The 19,481-nt window shown below is 40.8% G+C and overlaps 1 protein-coding gene across 1 annotated transcript in view; it reads left to right on the forward strand.

Annotated features, from left to right (window-relative positions):
• Positions 1-19,481, forward strand: part of LOC146706169 (netrin receptor UNC5D-like) — a 171,027-nt gene that overhangs the window by 146,341 nt on the left and 5,205 nt on the right. The window contains exons 10-14 of the mRNA XM_085464233.1: positions 2,719-2,868; positions 3,758-3,976; positions 4,765-4,849; positions 12,413-12,584; positions 15,377-15,607. Coding sequence (XP_085320359.1) covers positions 2,719-2,868; positions 3,758-3,976; positions 4,765-4,849; positions 12,413-12,584; positions 15,377-15,607 — 857 coding nt within the window. The remainder of the gene's footprint in view (positions 1-2,718; positions 2,869-3,757; positions 3,977-4,764; positions 4,850-12,412; positions 12,585-15,376; positions 15,608-19,481) is intronic.

Raw genomic sequence — 19,481 nt, forward strand, 5'->3', positions numbered from 1 at the left:
TAGAATAGTTATATAATGAGGTTCTATGTAAATAACACCAAAGATCTATGCAAGCCATGCAGTTTTCTATGTATCTGTATTTATTCATCTTTATGAAATATGAATACATTTATTTGTACGATATATATGCATTAATTATTAACACGCTTTAGGGGCCAGAACTGAGTTTATCTGTTTGTTTGCTTTAGCCATCTCAAGCTTTTTTTCTGTCTGTGCTGTAGTGCAATAAATGTCCAATAATTTACAGCTTAACCTATAAAACATGCATTGCATTTATTACTTTATTGCAAACATCCATATTCAGCAAGCAATAGACTTATGGTAACAAGCAGATTGTGCACTCTAAACAAATGTATAATTTCACTCTTATCTATTATTACTCAGGCCTCCTCTTAAGTACCATAACTTGAAAAGTTAGTTGAAAGGAAGTTGAAAAGTTATCAGATAATGTCTCAGTTTTTGGTATTGTATTTTATTACAAAACCACAATTAATAATTCACGTCTGCAAAATTAAAAATGTAATTTATTACCGCTATCTCTTTTTTTCGCTGAGCACCACAATGGAGCGTTTGCGGTCCCGTGTTACTAAACGAAGAAACATCAGAGCGCCGTAGCGTGCTGTGACAGATTGAGGCATATTTTTGCAAGGCTGGCATTATGGGTCGCCACGGCGGCAGCCCTCAGCAGGGCATAATAAAGTTCATTTTGATAACACAGCAGGAGGCAGGGAAAGCTTTAATCTTGGTCCCTGTTCACTGTGTTAGAGGCGCTAAAACAGCCAAGCCTCCATAACATTCTGCATGTCCTCCCCTCCTTGCACGTTGCGCCCTGCTGTATGCTGCTGCAGTTATCATTTCATCACGATCATTTCATTTCAATACTTTTTTGCAGTCACGTTTTTCATTATGAGTAACTGTAATAACAGCTCACCCATTAAAATTATTGGCCAATTTACAGTACTTTGCTCATCAGGAGATACACACACTGTGTACTCAGTGTCTTCAGGTCTTATTTAATGCTTGCTGGAAGCAGCTGTCAATGGGTGCTGTTCATTATGGCATTGTCTCTGCACGCCTTTCTTTACTTTCATCTCTTCTCCTCTTAGTTCCTCCCAGCGAGGATCTGAGAGAGAGAGAGATGCGAAGAGAAGATGTGAGAATGAAGGAGCCATAGCTGTCATATGAGAAATCCGTACTTTTAGAGTCAGTTTTAAGCAGCGTTAGTTACATCAGCAACATGCTGCACAGCTGGATCACTTGTCACACTGACTGATTCAAATGTCCACAGAAATTCTTCTCACACAGGCCTTTATTTAAACTCATTAACACAGCCGATAAATCGTATTATTGTTGTTGCTCGTGTATTGATCAAAAATGCTGCTTTGTTTGATGCAGCAGTTATTGCTATTAAAGTATCTAATATATTCTAATGTCTTATATAGACATAAGAAGAATAAGACATACTTCCTTTATCCCAAATACTGGGACATACAGGTATATTACACAGTACCATATAACTGTGATGTGTGTTAATCAGTCGGTTTATATACAGCACTGAAAAGTAACCAGTGTGAGAACATCTCTGTTATTTATTCTTTTTTTCAGTTAGATTGTAGAGTCAGATCAGTGTTGTCAGTTTAGTTTTAGCTTAGATTCCATCGGTTTCAGTTTTAGTCTAACTATTAGAATACGGTGGGTGTTTTTTAGGGGCAGATTTAAGAATTTCTGAATAAGTTATTTACTTGCTGCTTGTTTGTGGTCTCTCTGACTTCAAAGCATGTGTATACGTGCCCATTTCATAATTGCATCCAGCTCCTGCTTTCTTTTCCAAACTTTACTAATCCCATCATTCTTGTGCAAGTTAATTTTGGCTTTATTTTGGCCTTCCTGTTCTTGAGTGAACCAGTGGTTTTAACTGGTTTAACTGGACAATGATGCCTGGTTTCTCTATAATATTCTTGATAATATTCTTGATTTGGTTCAATGTTTTTCTTAAACATAGAAAGAATTCTACGATCCGCATTAAATGTCTTCTGTGTTTTTTGAGGCCTTTTGCTGTGTTTAATAATATTCCACAAAAAAATTTTAACCTTCTCTTTTATTGGTTTTTTTTTTCAACCTAATGACAACCTTAAATAACATCAAAGTCTTTTAGGGGCCTCATCTGGAAAGTTCCAAACATAATTTCAGCATTTGAAATCATCTTCTGCATAATTAAGATGATTATCTGCATAATTTGTCTTGGAAAAACTGAGGGGACATGTCTTACTTGACCTGGTTTGTCAGTCAGTTATCTAATTACTTTGGTCTAATTACTTTAGCCTTTCAAAATGGAGTATATGTATTTTAAAAAAAAAATCATTGTAATTACTTAACTAAACAGTTGATTCTTCAATTGAAGCTCACAGTCTGCACTTCAGTCACATCTTAATTGTTTGATTCAAAATTCACTGAGGTGTTGTCCACAAATCTATGGAGCTAGCTGTAAATTGGGTTATCAGTAGAAAATGAATAGAAAAAATCAATAACAGTGTCACTTCTAAGTGAGTCACACTAAGATATATGTCTTTTTTTCATTGTATTACAGCAACAGCCACGGACAGAGAAAACATATTTGTGATGACATACTCTTCAGGTTGTTTTGTTTTTTTATTGATGATGTGGGCTCTCATGTGTAATTGCTGACATTCATTTGCTTTTTCTCTGTGTGTGTTTCAGCAAATCCTCTGCTTATTAATTCATCCATGCAACCTGATCTGACAGTGTCACGTACCTACACCAGCCCCATGTGTTTTCAGGACTCCATTGACAAGGAGCTAATGGCTGAGCGCTCACTCCTTGACCCGTTGCCTGATCTTAAGGTTAAAGGTTAGAAAACAGAACTCTTATGAAAGTCCATGTCTGTGGTACTCAGTTACTTTTGAAAGGGCAAGTCTCACAGAGAAGTGAACGGCTCTGTGGATGCACTAGGGCAGATAATCTTACTTTGGATCTGTTTTTTCCTAAGGCAGTCTCTAGGAAAGTCAATTTTCAGTGCATCACGAACTAGACACTCAACACTTCATGTTGTTGTTTGTTAGTGCTGGTTGCTGCCTTTTATTCCCTTGGTGGCATGATTAGCATTCAAAATTAAGGTGATCTTTGAAATAATTGGTCCTTAACTTAGACAGTGTATAAAAAAGTAGATGCTTAGTCCAATACAGTCATTGTCAGAAATGTCGAAAAACAAGAGCCTTTTTATTGTACTTAGTGTGATTTTATAAAGAAAAATATTCTTATTAAAGTCATATCTCCATTTGGCTGCCTACATACTATCAGAATTTGCTAATGATGATCAGAAGACTGTGCCAGCTTACATTACAGCAGATAGACACACAATTTAAACCCCATTGCTCTTGTCTTTATGGGTTTGTTCCGGATAAATGAAAGACTCCACCCCCCGAACTCATTTAAGTGCAGTGTTGCAATTACTACAGCCCCAGGCATACACTTTTTACCTTGAGGCAAAAAGCTTGACAGTGACAGGGTTCTTGAGACTTGTTAGTTGGGTTTTCACTAAGCTTTGGCTGGACAGTTACTGTTTAGAGCAGGGGTTTAGTAAACAGTTTCAGAGTGATTGGTTTTGCAGTCAAGAGCAAGCTTTTAAAAAGCTTTAAAGGGCTGTTTTCCTACTGTTGGATGTTTGACTGTTGGACCTGAAAAAATGTGTTAAAGCTACACAAATTCTAATGTCACAGAGCTTTCACTGTATCCTCAGGGGTGACGGAAAGGGCAGAGTACCACGTCATGTCCCACCCTCAGACATTTCCAAGGGGACTGGCTCCAGACTATAGAGGGGTTGCAGTGGGGACAACACTGGGCAGAAGAGGCAAAAACCTTTTCAGTCCACACGTCTCTCTGACTCCCCGCTTGCCTCTGCACAGAGCAACTGCAGTGTTTGGCCATGCTGGAGGCAGGCTCGTGGTACCCAACACAGGTGAGTGTACGATGAGGCAATTATCATTCAATATCTTCCTGCTGAAGAGCATGTGTCGACTTCAGTTCCTCCAAATTCAGCTAGCATTCACAGAGGATAGAAACTATAAAAACAAGTTGTTCTCATTTGCACTTTTTAAGTTGTTTAACCTTGTCAGAGTTGATCGGTAGCAAAAATGAGGAAAAAAGTCACATACTGAGTAGGCAACATGATTATGGAAATATTATTTACAAAATGATGAAGTTAAAAAGCACTAGCATTTTTAGCCAATCGGTTCCTACCCTGCAAAGTATGGAAAATGTTTTTGATCACAAAAAATACTAAACTTTTTCCTCAAATAAATTACTTTTTTTAAAGCATTTTAGGAACATTTTAAAGCACCTAATGCGTGCTGAAGAAATATAAACAAGTGTATTTAATGTGCTGCTCAGTCTATTGCATTATGCAGGCAGCTCTTTCTCGTGGCCTACATTCATCATTGTGTCCCCTGAGGGGCTTTATGTACTGCTAGATTGGCAGTAATTGTTTATGATACAGTAGAATGTTATGCATATGTCTTTGTGTTTAAGAGGAAAGGATGTCTGTGATGCCTGCTTCTGTGCATGCTTGTGAATAAGAGATCGCTGCCAGCATCGAATCACAAGGGGACTTGCTCTGGCGACCTTTTTCTGGGGCCCGTCACCCCTCTGGCTGTCACCTTCACTAAACAGACCTGACAGCTGAGCAGGTGTGTGTCATAAGTGTGCATGTCTGCTTGTTTGTTGATCAGCATGCCTCCTTCTCTGCAGGTATCAGCCTGCTGGTGCCTCACGGGGGGATTGCAGAAGACACTACCTGGGAGATGTACATGAGCATCAACCAGGAGGACAGCAGGTGAGGGACTCTCACTGAGGTGGTGCTGTATGCTTCCTAGTCTGCTCTCTTTTAATCCTTCAACAACACATTCCTCATCCCTCATCCTGCCACCTCGTCTCCTCCTCCTCCCTTTGCCGAATGAGCGCCACAAACACAAAACCTTTCTTATGAAGGCTACGCTGTGACATGTAGTGTACACATGCACATGCACATGTTCCCACACGGCATGCGGTCCTTGCTTATCTCACAGACACTACAGGGGAGGACATGGTGTGTCACAAAATACATTGGCAGCTGTAGACAGATTGCATTACTGCCTTAAGCAACTGTCATAGCAGAAGAAGATACGCTCCGTGACTCTAGTAGACAGTTTTGTGTTTGCATACGTAACTGTGACAATATCTCTCTCCATTTTGACTGGTTAGAGTGATGAACTTAGTGAAGTCATGATGATGGGTTATATTGATTAGGCAGACAGAGATAGAGTCATGGGCATGTGTCAGAATTTGGGTGACTATTACCTGCAAGCAGAAATCTATTTCTGTAACTTTCTTATTTCTCGCAAAGCTATCACTTGAGGAAAAAAAGGGCTTGATAGATAATAACTCGGTGCAAAAGGGCTGTAATACCTTTGGATTCCATGCAGCAGAGCTTTGGATGCTATCTGACAACCAGATGTCAGTGTTTGGACATGTTCTTGATTCACAGCAGACAGTATCAACATGTCAGTATGACTGCGTGAAGCCCTGCTAGCTAGCTGTCACCCCAACCACACCGCTAACCACCAGTGATTCTCGATGAAATTGGATTTCTACGTCCAAGGGGGAATCATAAGTGACATCTAAATATCAGCTGTCTTTTCACCTTACTTCCACCCACCCATTTAGTGCCTGGGGTCACGTGGGAGAGGGAGCATATCAAAGGTCACATATAGGTTGTGGCACAGAGCTCAGTTAGCAGACTGGTTGCACACTCCCCCGCCTTAAGTCTCCCCAATTCAGCCAGACTGTTGCCCTCCAAGCTCCTGCTTTGCTCTGATAAGCCCGATGCTGTTTACTTCTCTGGCTGCCGCTTAAGAAGCTGCAGGAGCCGTGCACCACTGAGCTGTCACTCAAAGCCTATCTTCTGACAGCCACAGAGTCCAGGGGAGAAATTGGATGCTTTCTCCCCATTCAAACCTTAGCCATCTACATAAGACGATGCTTTCCTCTGCAAAGAATAGGAATCGATCAGCTGGGGCTCAGTTTCATGTGTTCGCGAGAGCTGCCATCCATCCTCTGGGCTTCACGAGGTTGTTTTGTGTGTGATCTTCTTCAGCTCAGCAGGGGACAGTGAGTTGTCCAAGGACAAAATGCACCTGATACTCTGCATCTTGCAAAAGTTTCAAGCATATTTACGAGGCAGGCAGTTTTTGCTCTGGTGTCAGTTACATCAGACTACGCAAACTTTAAAATTGATTGGCACTTGTTTTTGGTTGAGTCGATCTACCAGTGCGTATCTACAACCTACAGCCCGACCTACAAAACTCACCCTCAGACCTCCCTAATGATCCTTCCCTCTTCCTTCTTTCCTAAAATCCACATTTCCATCATGCATTACTATTTTTAATGCATGATGGAAATGTGGATTTTAGGATTTTAACCTTTTTATTTTTCACACTGACTCTGACAATGAGTAATTATGGTAAAGCTGATGAAAACCGTTCTAATCAGAGTGGGAGTCAGAAAAATAAGTATTTTTTAAAGTTTTTACATTTTCTGGCATTAATACACTTACATTGCACAAAATATTAAAGGAGATTCACATTACCTTAAATCTTGAAGTCTTTGTCATGGCTTCCGTTGTTACCTTAATTTTACATCCTGATGAACTTGATGCCTTGGCAAGATGTCATTGTCCAAGTCTGGCTAACTTTCAAACCATGGTCACCTACAGGGTTTTTATCGAAGGCCTAAGATTGTGTGGAGGTCTGAGTCATATTTTGTCACGGTTCTGGGTCATTTTGACCCAGCATTTTCTGTTTCTTATATTGTGGTGTTTTTCTAGATTATGATTTATGTTCTAATTCTTGAGATGCGCTGTTTTGCTTATTTTTATTCTAGGTTTCAGTTGGGTTCTGGTCATGAGTTCAGTTTGATGTTAATTCTTCCTTAAGTCTCTGTCGTCTCTGGGTTCCATGTGTTGTATTCTTTCAGTCTGCCTCTCAGTGTCAAGTCTTTGTGATTTGTTTCCTGTTTGATTTTGATAGTCCCAGTCTGATGTCAGTGTGTTCAGTTTTACTTCTCCCCTGTCTCGTTAGTCTAATTTCTCCCAGCTGTGTCTCCCTCCTGTTTCCCATTCCCTGATTACGCCCAGTGTATATAAGCCCTGTGTTTTCCTTTGCTGTCTGTTGTGTCATTAACGTCTGCGCACCCTCAGGTTGCTGTGTGTTCTGTTACCTGGTTTGCCTCCCCGTTAGTTTATGTTTCCCCCAGTATAGTTAGTCTTCTGTTTGGTCAGCAACCTGCAATAAAGCTGTTTATTTTTATTTTACTTTTCCACCTTTCCTGCCTACCTTCACACAGACATGACATATTTGTCATTTTTTTAGTGCAGTAACCTATGAACTGCGATGGATGATGAGCTGGATGAGCTACTACACACGGACATTCTGGTTGACTTTTCTCTGGTTTCTGAGTTTTTTCCTTTTTCCTTTCTTTCTCTGCTTCATCTTGTTTGTTAGCCTAAATTACATCCTTGTATTTAATTTTCATTTAATTTTTCATCATTAGGTTTATTATTTTCACATCCTCCCTTAGATCTCTTTCCGCCCTCATTAGTGCCTACTTGAGTTCACCTGTGCTTTGTTACCACTTTTCTCATGTTGTGCATTTTGTCTGTGTGTTTTTGTCACATCACTGTGTTACTTACCTTTGTTCCTGCTTCTTCTAATCTTCAACGTGGAGTTTCCTGCTTCCTTCCAGCAGTGCCTTTTGTTATATATTCTTCTATAAAACTTTAAGATCCTTTTCCTTATCCTGTGACTTTTCACTTGGTTTCCTACCTTTAACATCTGATGGTTTTATAGTGAGGAATATTATAGTAGATGTGGAAAAAAACATAAAAACCATTTTGTAAAACTGCACTAGCACTGCACACTAGGTATACATGCAGCCATTGCATAGCTTTAATTTTAGATTTTTACCACAAATACTTTTTCTGACTATAACAAAAATAATCTGCATGATCCGATAACAACTTGCTTGTATTTTCCACAGAGTGCCTCCTTTAGCTAAAATTCCAGCTAATGAGGACACTTCTGTTTCTGCAATTCCGTCAAACGGCATGTGGCTGTGACAGCTTGAAAGAAAGACTGTCAAACACTAACAAGGAATTGTGAAAATATGATTTGCAAGTGTGACCTGAGAAAAAAAAAAGATGCATTACACTGGATGTTGTTTTGTTTAAACCAAAAAAAAACAAAACAGGAAAAGAAGAGTGAGTATGAGACAAGGCTCCACTGTTAAAATACACACAACCATCATCATGGAATGATATTTCTTTGTTCGCATATGAACAATCAGAGTTGCTAAATAACCATCTTTAATCTTTGCTCGCAGGCAATCCAGATAATTAGTCTCAGCAGTAGGTAACCTTGGTTTCCTCATAGCTAAGGGCTGATTAGCACGAAAGTGCAGCTGCAGGCCAAGGTGCTACTGCGATGTGTGATTTTATTTTTAGACCCCAGATCATAACCTCTTTAATTTTTTTTAGTGTTGATTGGTAACAGCATAACGGAGAGGGTTGAAAAAAGCTTCACACATCACACTGCACCAGAAACTGTTAATATAACAGGAGGTGAACAGTCTCAACCACACATCATACCCTGTCTGCATGCAGGCACATACACACACCGTCTTACACCATGCTCCACCTAAAAAGGTTGATCTTACAGGTAATTTGCTGGACGGGCTGGAAAACTAAAAAAGAAACAAAAATTCAGGTGCTGTTTTTTGAATTAAATCTGTGAAAACTAAATTTACTTGTTGTTTCTGTGGCTTAAATTATGCTCATTATAACTTTACTTGCTAACAGTGCATACGCTTAACACTTAAAGATGAGAAGTCAGCTTAAACTGTGCAATGCCGCTGCCAGTTAAATGTTCCAAAAAAAAAAGTAATAGATGTTTTCTGAAGTGCCATTACATCATCATCTTCTGTGTCAGGCGCTACAATCAAGAGCACCCTTTGAAAATTAAAAGTGCATTTTGTGTTGAGAAAATCTGGTTACTGGGAAACAAGACTGACTGTATGATATCTAGTGAGGGTTTTTTTTTCTACGCTGCACTGACATTTACTGTGATTGTGTGAGCAAAACTATGAGCTGCATCCTAAAAGTCAGAGACACTGTGTGAGGGGGCCATGACGCTCAGAGGATCCTGAATTAATGTAGCAGATTTATACGACAGTAGAGATGGTAGTGGGAGTGGGAACAAAAAAGCCTCAGATATGATTCATGATCATTTACATGCTGTCTGGGGGGACAACTTATGTTAGTGTAGTCGTTGACAAATTTGCCTCTCAAGCAAAAAGTCACAGGTTTGATCCCAGGAGGAGATCCCTTGGGGTTGTGTCAGGAAGGCATCTGGTGTAAAAAAAAACCCAAAAACAGCAAACATGCATGAAAGTAGATTTACACTTCAAATTTAGATAATAATAAATACCTCAAGAAGCCTGCCAAGTGCCCAGACCTGCTTCTAAAAAAGACTTTGTAAAAATATTTGCTCACAATCAGAATATAATTTGGGCGTAGCTTTTTGCTTAGTTATACACGAGTCGGTTGCTGCTAAGATCGAAAACTACATTACACACAATACACAAAACACAATAACAACAAAAGAATTGACAAAATTCAACAGCATTCAAAAACAAAATAATTTTTTACCCTTTGGCCAAAAAATTGTAGGTATTGTCGCCGGGCAGGCTGGTGGGCTGTGTGGACACCCAAGTCTGAGAATATCTCAAGAACAAGGCGACAAAAGACTTTCAAATTCATTCCATAGATGCAGCTACTAAAAATCCCAGATGACCTCAAGGTGAAGGTCAGAGGTTAGCTTTTCTGAGAATCACAAAGGCGTTTCAGCTGTATACCATACATGCATCTACTAAAAGACTGAGGGGTATACACTGACAGGCACCCATATTTTGTCACATGTACAGTGGGGCAAAAAAGTATTTAGTCAGCCACCGATTGTGCAAGTTCCCCCACTTAAAATGATGACAGAAGTCAGTAATTTGCACCAGAGGTACACTTCAACTGTGAGAGACAGAATGTGAAAAAAAAAAATCCATGAATCCACATGGTAGGATTTGTAAAGAATTTATTCATAAATCAGGGTGGAAAATAAGTATTTGGTCAATAACAAAAATACAACTCAATACTTTGTAACATAACCTTTGTTGGCAATAACAGAGGTCAAACGTTTACTATAGGTCTTTACCAGGTTTGCACACACAGTAGCTGGTATTTTGGCCCATTCCTCCATGCAGATCTTCTCGAGAGCAGTGATGTTTTGGGGCTGTCGCCGAGCAACACGGACTTTCAACTCCCGCCACAGATTTTCTATGGGGTTGAGGTCTGGAGACTGGCTAGGCCACTCCAGGACTTTCAAATGCTTCTTACGGAGCCACTCCTTTGTTGCCCGGGCGGTGTGTTTTGGATCATGTTGGAAGACCCAGCCTCGTTTCATCTTCAAAGTTCTCACTGATGGAAGGAGGTTTTGGCTCAAAATCTCACGATACATGGCCCCATTCATTCTGTCCTTAACACGGATCAGTCGTCCTGTCCCCTTGGCAGAAAAACAGCCCCATAGCATGATGTTTCCACCCCCATGCTTCACAGTAGGTATGGTGTTCTTGGGATGCAACTCAGTATTCTTCTTCCTCCAAACACGACGAGTTGAGTTTATACCAAAAAGTTCTACTTTGGTTTCATCTGACCACATGACATTCTCCCAATCCTCTGCTGTATCATCCATGTGCTCTCTGGCAAACTTCAGACGGGCCTGGACATGCACTGGCTTCAGCAGCGGAACACGTCTGGCACTGCGGGATTTGATTCCCTGCCGTTGTAGTGTGTTACTGATGGTGACCTTTGTTACTTTGGTCCCAGCTCTCTGCAGGTCATTCACCAGGTCCCCCCGTGTGGTTCTGGGATCTTTGCTCACTGTTCTCATGATCATTTTGACCCCACGGGATGAGATCTTGCGTGGAGCCCCAGATCGAGGGAGATTATCAGTGGTCTTGTATGTCTTCCATTTTCTGATGATTGCTCCCACAGTTGATTTTTTCACACCAAGCTGCTTGCCTATTGTAGATTCACTCTTCCCAGTCTGGTGCAGGTCTACAATACTTTTCCTGGTGTCCTTCGAAAGCTCTTTGGTCTTGGCCATGGCGGAGTTTGGAGTCTGACTGTTTGAGGCTGTGGACAGGTGTCTTTTATACAGATGATGAGTTCAAACAGGTGCCATTTATACAGGTAACGAGTGGGGGACAGAAAAGCTTCTTACAGAAGACGTTACAGGTCTGTGAGAGCCAGAGATTTTCCTTGTTTGAGGTGACCAAATACTTATTTTCCACCCTGATTTACGAATAAATTCTTTACAAATCCTACCATGTGAATTCATGGATTTTTTTTTCACATTCTGTCTCTCACAGTTGAAGTGTACCTCTGGTGCAAATTACTGACCTCTGTCATCATTTTAGGTGGGGGAACTTGCACAATCGGTGGCTGACTAAATACTTTTTTGCCCCACTGTATCTTGTGTTTTCTGTTCCATTGTTGTGTTTTTTGTTTTGTTTTTTTGACATAGTGTTTTGCACTCGAGGGCCATTGTAGCTCATGTGTTTACATGAGAGGCGCCGTCCATAGAAATTGTACTTTCAGTGTGTGTTGGTGTTTTCCATATTTGTACAGATGTGTGGTGCCCCATTCACGCCTTACACATTAGTAATGCATCTGTGTTGGCTTGTCATGGTCATTCCCCGCTGCAGCTGTATTAATGACCCTGAGAAATATCCACGCTGTGCCTGTGACAACAGCACCAATATCGTGTCCTGTGTATGTGAGGTGTCCACCCAGGGCAGCTGCATGACTGATGGTGGTCCCATTGATTACTCTCAGTCTTCGGGGCTTCCAGCCAAGATTGGGCTCCTGGCCAAGAGCAGCTTGGCCTGGCTCATCTGTCACTGGACTGGCCTGAGCAGGCTTCATAAGCTCCATCGACCCACAAAGCTTACACGCACTGTGCTAAAGCCTGTCCTCCCCAGCCTCACTGTCCATTAGTCTTGGTGCTTTAATCTCCTTCTATCTGTGTGTATGTGTGTCATCTAGTCAGCAATTGATTCATTATGAGTGTCCAAGGATTTGAGTTTACTTTGTTCATAGGCAAGGGTCACACTCTGAAAGCTTGTTGAAGCAGTGATTCATGTTTTTGTTAAAAAAACTTGTAACGAACCCATCCAGCTTCATTAACACGATCACAGATCAAACATGAAGTTTACCATAAATGTTTTCTAATCATATGTTTCTCTACCTCTACAGTACTGCGTCCGACGATGGGTCAGAGATCTTTTTGAGCCCTGCAGTGACATACGGCCCACCAGGCCTTGACCTCTCCTATCCAATAGCCATGACCATAGCCCATTGTGCAGAAGTTGCTGCTGATAATTGGACCATCCGCCTAAAGAGACACATCCAAGACAACAAGTGGGAGGTGAGCAAATTCTGTTACCCTTCACCTGTAGTTAACATGTTTGAATTTCCTCCTGTGGCACAAGTGCAGAACGCTAACAAATACAAGCACACATCTCCCGCTAGTGCCCAGAATATCAATAGGATCAGATAAACTGCTTCGACCTACTTTGATGAAAATGTTCTTCCTGAACTGTAGTCATGCAGGCAAGGAGCTGATTTCAGGGTTGCCAGCTTAGATTTGTCATTCTGCATAAAATTTAGCCTTTCAAGCTCTACCTCATGCGTCATTTGCATTTGGTCTGACATTTCTTTTGGATGTAAGACAGATACCTCAACATGAGGTCAAAACCAGATAAAAACCAGCAAAGGTGCTTTTTAAAAGATTTAAGACGTTGCTGCTCTAAATGTGTTATTCTTGTGATAGCTACTTTTTGGATTTTTTTTCCCATTTATTTAGGTCTTTCAGTGTAATAACCCCTCTGAAAAGCCCTTCCACTCCACCCTATAGAGCTACTTCACAAACCCACAGAAGAACACTCAGACATCCACCTCCACTCCAAACACCCTCTATTCATTTTCTTGTGTTTTCTTGGCAGAGTACACACATCTGAGATCATATCTAAGATCTTTTTAATGTTTAACTAACCTCATCAAAGACCTCTAAGAACCTCACTGAGGCAGAGCGACCCCGGAGCCACCGAGTTTGCTTGACCTTGGGGGTCTGTCACTCTCTACCAGCCGGGTCCTTTCACTCTGCGTGACATTTACACAGATGTAATTTGTCAGCACACGCATTTCTCAAAAGGAAGCTATCAAAAGACCCATCACTGGTGGGAGCTATATGCCAGCAGAGAGGAGAGAAAACAAGAGTAAGGACTCAACAGACAGAAAGGGGGAGGTAGACTCTGGCAGAACGGCAGAGAGATTCTTTGAATGTAAAGCTGTGGACCATCTCTGTCACTGAGAAATAATGAGGCCTTTATCTCAGACAGGATGCTTACTCAAAATCTAATCTCTGGAATTAGTGATATAATGGGAGATGGAGGTTCCTCTTCCACTCTTTCTTTCTCTCTTTCCTTCTTCCACCTCCGCTTCTATTTCACTGTGTCTGCCTCTCAGTGCCATTCCCATTAAAGTCTGCACTTTGGTACACTAGATTTTGACTCTATCATTTTTCCCTGGCTGCCTGGCGGGGATGAGCTATGTCATGGAGATCCTTCATGTCTGCTCCAGCGCTAATGGGGCAGGTTTAGGAAGCTATGGGACACTAAATTACCCTACATTGCTTTATATGCCTCAGCCAGGCCATATGCAGAGGGAACCTGTGGGTCACAGTTATGTTCCAAAGGTGTTTTAGGGAGAATTGAGCACAAGATGAGTAGCAATTGGCCGTTGGATACAACTGCGCCCCACTAATCCGTTTTGTCAGTGTTACTATATCCCCATCTGTTTAGTGAGATGTGTCATTATTCATTTGGCCGTCATTCAGCTTTGCACAGCTCCTGGTCCTGTTTAAGTCTATGTACGAGGGAGAGATTCCAAGTTACTGTCTGCAAAGTGTCTTAATAAAATGCCTAACAGCAATGCAAAAACGCTGATCAGTGGCTCCCGTGAATTGTTGGTTAACTGCATGACCATTCAAAGTCTTTATTTGTCTTTATTTTCTACAGGAAATGGTGGCCAATGAGATAATGTCCAAGCAGTCAGCTTACAAACTATTGCCTTAATCATGCCAATACAGGCTGGATGTGGTTAAGCTTTTAGTTTGTAAACTTAAAGCAGGTTTTTAATGCAGTTATGTGCATTACAGTCAGCACTACTAAAGAACATATAGCATGCATGATTGCAGCACAGCTGAGCACAGTGATGCAGAGTCAAGTGGTGTCTTCATATTAACAAGTGAAATGCATTACTGAAAAGCTGAGAGTAATTTAAGAGCACTATGCCCTGGAGCCACTAAGACCTTTGCTTGACCTTGGGGGTCTGTGACGCGCTACCAGCCGGGTCCTTTCAGGCCTTGTGACATTTATATAGATTTAATTTGTCAGCAGACACATTGTTCAAAATGAAGCTATCGAAAGATGCGTCGCTGAAGGCAGGTGCCTGCCAACAGAGAGAAAAAATAAAAAGCAGACTGTACTGGACAGACACATTAGAATTTTTTCAACCTCCTGAAACCCGTTTTCAACAACAGTATCACTCAGGATGCATCAAAAATCACGAGTATGACAGAATTCCAATATTACAGTGTTCTTATGATTAATTACTAAGCCACTGAAGTCATTATACTTAACACCTCCATATTTTTATCCTTGGACTCTACTAGAGTTCCTGTGCATGACTGACAGCTTAAAATAAACTTATTTAACTTATACTGTGCCTCGTTGCAGCCCCTCAGTTAATCCTCTGTCTGAAACAAGCTGTTTTAGCTCCCTCCACTTTTCCTTTAAGCAAGCTTTTTTCCGACTGACTGCCCCTTGCAAACAGAGGGTTTGAGCAGCAGGTGGGTGAGGCTTCTACTCACAGCCAGAGCTATCTGCTCTCATTGACATCATACGGAGCCAAGAGTCAAAAAAAACCTGTCTGACTTGGAGTGTTCAAACATTCTGTAGCCAGAGCATTTGGCTCACAGGGCTTACTTGAAGATATGCAAATATCAGTGTTTGAAACTCTGGCCGTGTTTAATGTGAGTATTCACCAATGCAGCGGATCATGTGTGCATATATGCATAATATAACCAAAGTAAGAAAAAGCATATTACATTTAATCCTGGACCTAAATTAGTCTCCTTTTATGTCCCTACCACCAAAGGAAGTGATGTCTGTAAACGAGGAGAGCACCTCCTGTTACTGTCTGCTGGAGGCCCAGAAGTGCCATGTGCTGTTGGAGCATCCAGGTCGCTACGCTCTGGTGGGGGAGCCGCTGAATCAGGAGGCAGGCAAGCGTCTGAGGCTGGCTGTGTTTGGTAGTCCGGATGCCAGCAACTCTCTGGGCTTCACCCTCAGGGTTTACTGTGTGGACGACACACCCCATGCATTTCAGGTAAGAGGGAAGAGAGAAATGATGAAGATCAGGAATATACCTGGTCATTATATGAATGTAGGTGTTTCCTACATTAATAATTTTATCAATAAACCTCAACTCGTACTAGCATACTCACATACTTACATTTGCCACTTGATTACTCAGTTGATTTTATCAGTGGAGCACCACTAACTATTGGCTGAGAGCGCCATTGGATGCTCCACAAAGACACACAGTATGCTCCATTTTTGTCTTCTTTGTCTATTTAAAGACTGTGAAAGTGACAGAAACAATCTAATAAGTCTGATGTAAACAGCCTGCTGCTGAGTTATTAAGCTCCTGTGCAGGTGCAGGCTAGTTTTGTTCTGAACTGAAAGTGACAGTTCCACCTAGTAAAGGGCTGAATGTGTTACTGATCTGAAGGCAGCCTAAACCACATCAAAAATGAACAGTGATGCCTTCACTTATTGCTAAAAAAAAAAGAAAAAAAAAGCGAAAGTGCCTTTGAAGGTTGACTCATTTTCCTCCTGTTGTACGTACTGAAGTCGCTTTGACCTGTGACGTATTCACTTATTCATTGACATACTCATTGAACTGCATTCAAATGGTAAAAAGACTGCTTAACTTCACAAAAACAAAATAGATTCATGATTTTCCCTTCATGCAACATCAAGAGAAGCACACAAAAAAAAGAAAACACAAAGGAAGGACAAACTCTGTTTTGTTTGAAATGGCCAAACTTGTCTCAGTGGTACACATGAAGTCATATAAAGGCTGCTGAACATCACTGCGGCTGTGATTTAGCTTAAGGCTGATGTCATCATTGCAATATGCTAATATTTAGCTAAACAGAGCGTTGGAGAATCAAAAATTTTGACCAGATTAAAGGTGACCTGCAGAGTTATAACTAAAGTAACAAATTCAAAGTATTTCCCTTGTAAAGTTAGTGGTAGTACTACAGTTCAAGAGCAGAGAATTCACCTCTACACCTACATTCACAGAGTTATGCTGCTAGCCTGGTGACCAATATTATTTCCTTAGAATTATGATGTATAATGAAGTCTGAATAGATTATGTAAGATGTAAAATATGCTGCAAAGCTAATGCAGTAGCCTGGGTTCCACTTTGACCTGTTAGCCCTCGGTGGCTCCCTCTCTCTTTATTGCTTCCTCTTCAATGTACTATGTAATAACAGAAAAAGCCCAAAAGATGATTTTTAAAAAACCTCTAACTCTCACTGCCTTTTAAACAAATAAAATGCCTGAATCTTTATAGCATGATCACACATGACAGCATAGTACCCTTCATAAAAAAAAAGAGTTAATGAGCCTAGCCTTCTGGTGTCCCACTAATAAAAATCTTCCCCCTTTGATGAAATTCAAATCTTCTAATGGTGCAGGATCAGGTCTGGAGATTAAATGTATTTTAATTGTAAGTTAAAAGAAGGTGCCATTTTTAAAGTTGGAAAGTTGCTGGTGGTTTTGTCTAGAAGATTTGCTGTCTGGAAGAGTTTTTTTGTGCTCCACTGAAGATATGTTCTGTAACATAGCCGCTGGGAGATGCCTGAAGAGACAAAGAGGGACTTTTAATTACAAAGACAACAGATGCTTCAAGGTTGCCCTTTCTTTAAGTAATTTAATTTGCTCTCTGTTAATTAAATGTGTTTCAGTATTGCATTCCATGTGACGAGTCTTAGAATCAGACACAGTCTGAGATGGTGCACAAGTTCACTGGTGTGCTCTTGAGTGATGAAAAGTTTGCCTTTCTCCTCGCAGCGAAAGCCAGACTCAAAAGTACAAATGTACCTCTTTGTTAAAAGATGCTGCAGTTTAAAACACGACTTTTTCAATGATTGTTTCTTTGCTGTTTTAATTAAATTATTCTGAAGTTGTGCTGAGAGCTGTCCCTTAGCCGCTCGGCCTGCTTGAATTTTTTGGCTCCACCCCAGAGGCAGAATTCCAAGTGAACAAAGAGAAATTGGATGTAGGTGCCAAGAGCCAATTTACTCCACCTCTCCATCAGTCAGACTTGGTTATTTGTTCATTTGTTCTTTTTTTTGCCTTTGTTTGTGCTCCATACGACAAATAATTTCCCCTGTGAGCTTGAAGCAGGAATCGATCAGGTTCAAGGCAGCCTGTGTCGTTTGCATTGTGCTCTTTTTCCCACCCTTCCCTGCAAATCCAAGATACAGAAGATGTAAACACAAACATGCAAGTCGAGCACACGCCAGCACGTGCACGCATACAGAGCCCTTCAACAACAGAGTGAAATTTGATGCTTTTGCTGCTTTAGGCGAATAAATTTCCAGAGACTGGCTCTGAAAGCTCCTGAATATTTTAGTAATTTTATACAATTAGCCATTCTAATGTCTCTCTGTTCATATGTGCAAAAGTCAGCTGTGAGTCGCTGCCCCGGATGTTTCCAACTACATGCATCGTTAACACGTAAAAGGTGGCAGCAGCTGTGTACCCTTCATTTTACTCTGTCTTTTTATCTGTTAAGAATGCTGGGAGGCATACATCAATGTGAGCACCCAGAAAATGCTCCATGACTTTTAAAAAAATACACTATAACAAGAGAAAACAAAAAAAATGTTGAGGAGTACAGCAGATGCAATAGATCAATTGTGGAAAGGTCTTAAGACAAAAACGGAAAGGAAAGCTGTGGTGGACTTAATAAACAGGTTGCCCACAAAAACAGCGATTGCGGACGAAAACCTCGACACAGTGGTCAGTGGCACAATCATCATCATCACAATCTGCTCAGAGGAGACTGTGAAAGCAGCATCAAGGAGCCTCTTGCAAAAATCAATCAATCAATCAATAATTAACTGTTTCTAAAGTGATGGAAAGCCAAAGTATGGAGAAAGACAAACTATTTCACTGCATCAATATAACACGGATCATGTCAGAGCATGGCTGCCTCTGGAAGCGGCTCATTTGCCTTTATCGATGATGCAGCAGATGACGGCAGCAGCAGGAGGAAATCTGAAGATAAATTTTGTTTGGCTGCGTACAAAGGAGCTCTCCCAGTCTCACAAGACTGTGGCCACCGAACACACTGGCTGTGAAACCAAAGCTTTTATCAGTGACAACTCAGACCTCACCAGATTGAAACCCTTTTGGGCATTTTACCTGGAGAAAGAAGATTGAAGAGAGAGCAGCTGTAACAAACATCAGCTAAAGGCAGTTGCTTTGAAAGCTTAGAAAAGCATTTGTTATGTCAGCGGCTGTCATTGCGTCTCAGGGCTATGCACTAGACATTCCCACTGTTATTTCCCTCGACATTCATTTGTTAACTTACCTATCCACACCTAAATAAATGGGGAACCTATGCAGTCTTTCTCTTTTTTTTGTGGAGCACAGTAAGTTCCTGTCACTCTGCATATTAATATTGTTATTGTGAATTTTCTCTCTGCTTTGAGGGAGCTTTTAGTATTTTTAGTACCCACTCAGTCTGGGCACATTTTGAAAGCATAAAAATGATGTTTTTACATTCATGGTCACAGTTGCTCTAAAAGAGTGCAAGCCCGTCTGGCAGGGGGGGAAAAAACAGAGTTTTTCTTCCATTTTTTTTTCCATTTGAAAAATAAATATAATGTTTGGTCACATTTTTCAGACTGGTTTTAGGGAAATAGCTTAAAAGTTCTAGTTCAAATCTGACTGTTAATGCTGGGTATTACTTTCATCAGACCATTGCTGTTTGGTCAATAATTGTCAGAAAATATTCACAAATTTCTTTAAATTGTTCATTTTCTCCAACCAACAGTTCAAAATCCACAGTGACTTAATTCAGTGTTAAAGACAAAGACTAAGGCTGATGTAGCTGATGATTAATTTCAATCAACTAATTGTTTGAGCTGTTCTCAGTTTCTTTCATTCTTCCCTTTTTC

This window comes from Copadichromis virginalis, linkage group LG7 (assembly GCF_057382275.1).
Source record: "Copadichromis virginalis isolate Kocher_CV1m ecotype Utaka linkage group LG7, C_Virginalis_male_GT1.1, whole genome shotgun sequence".
Lineage (NCBI taxonomy): Eukaryota > Metazoa > Chordata > Actinopteri > Cichliformes > Cichlidae > Copadichromis > Copadichromis virginalis.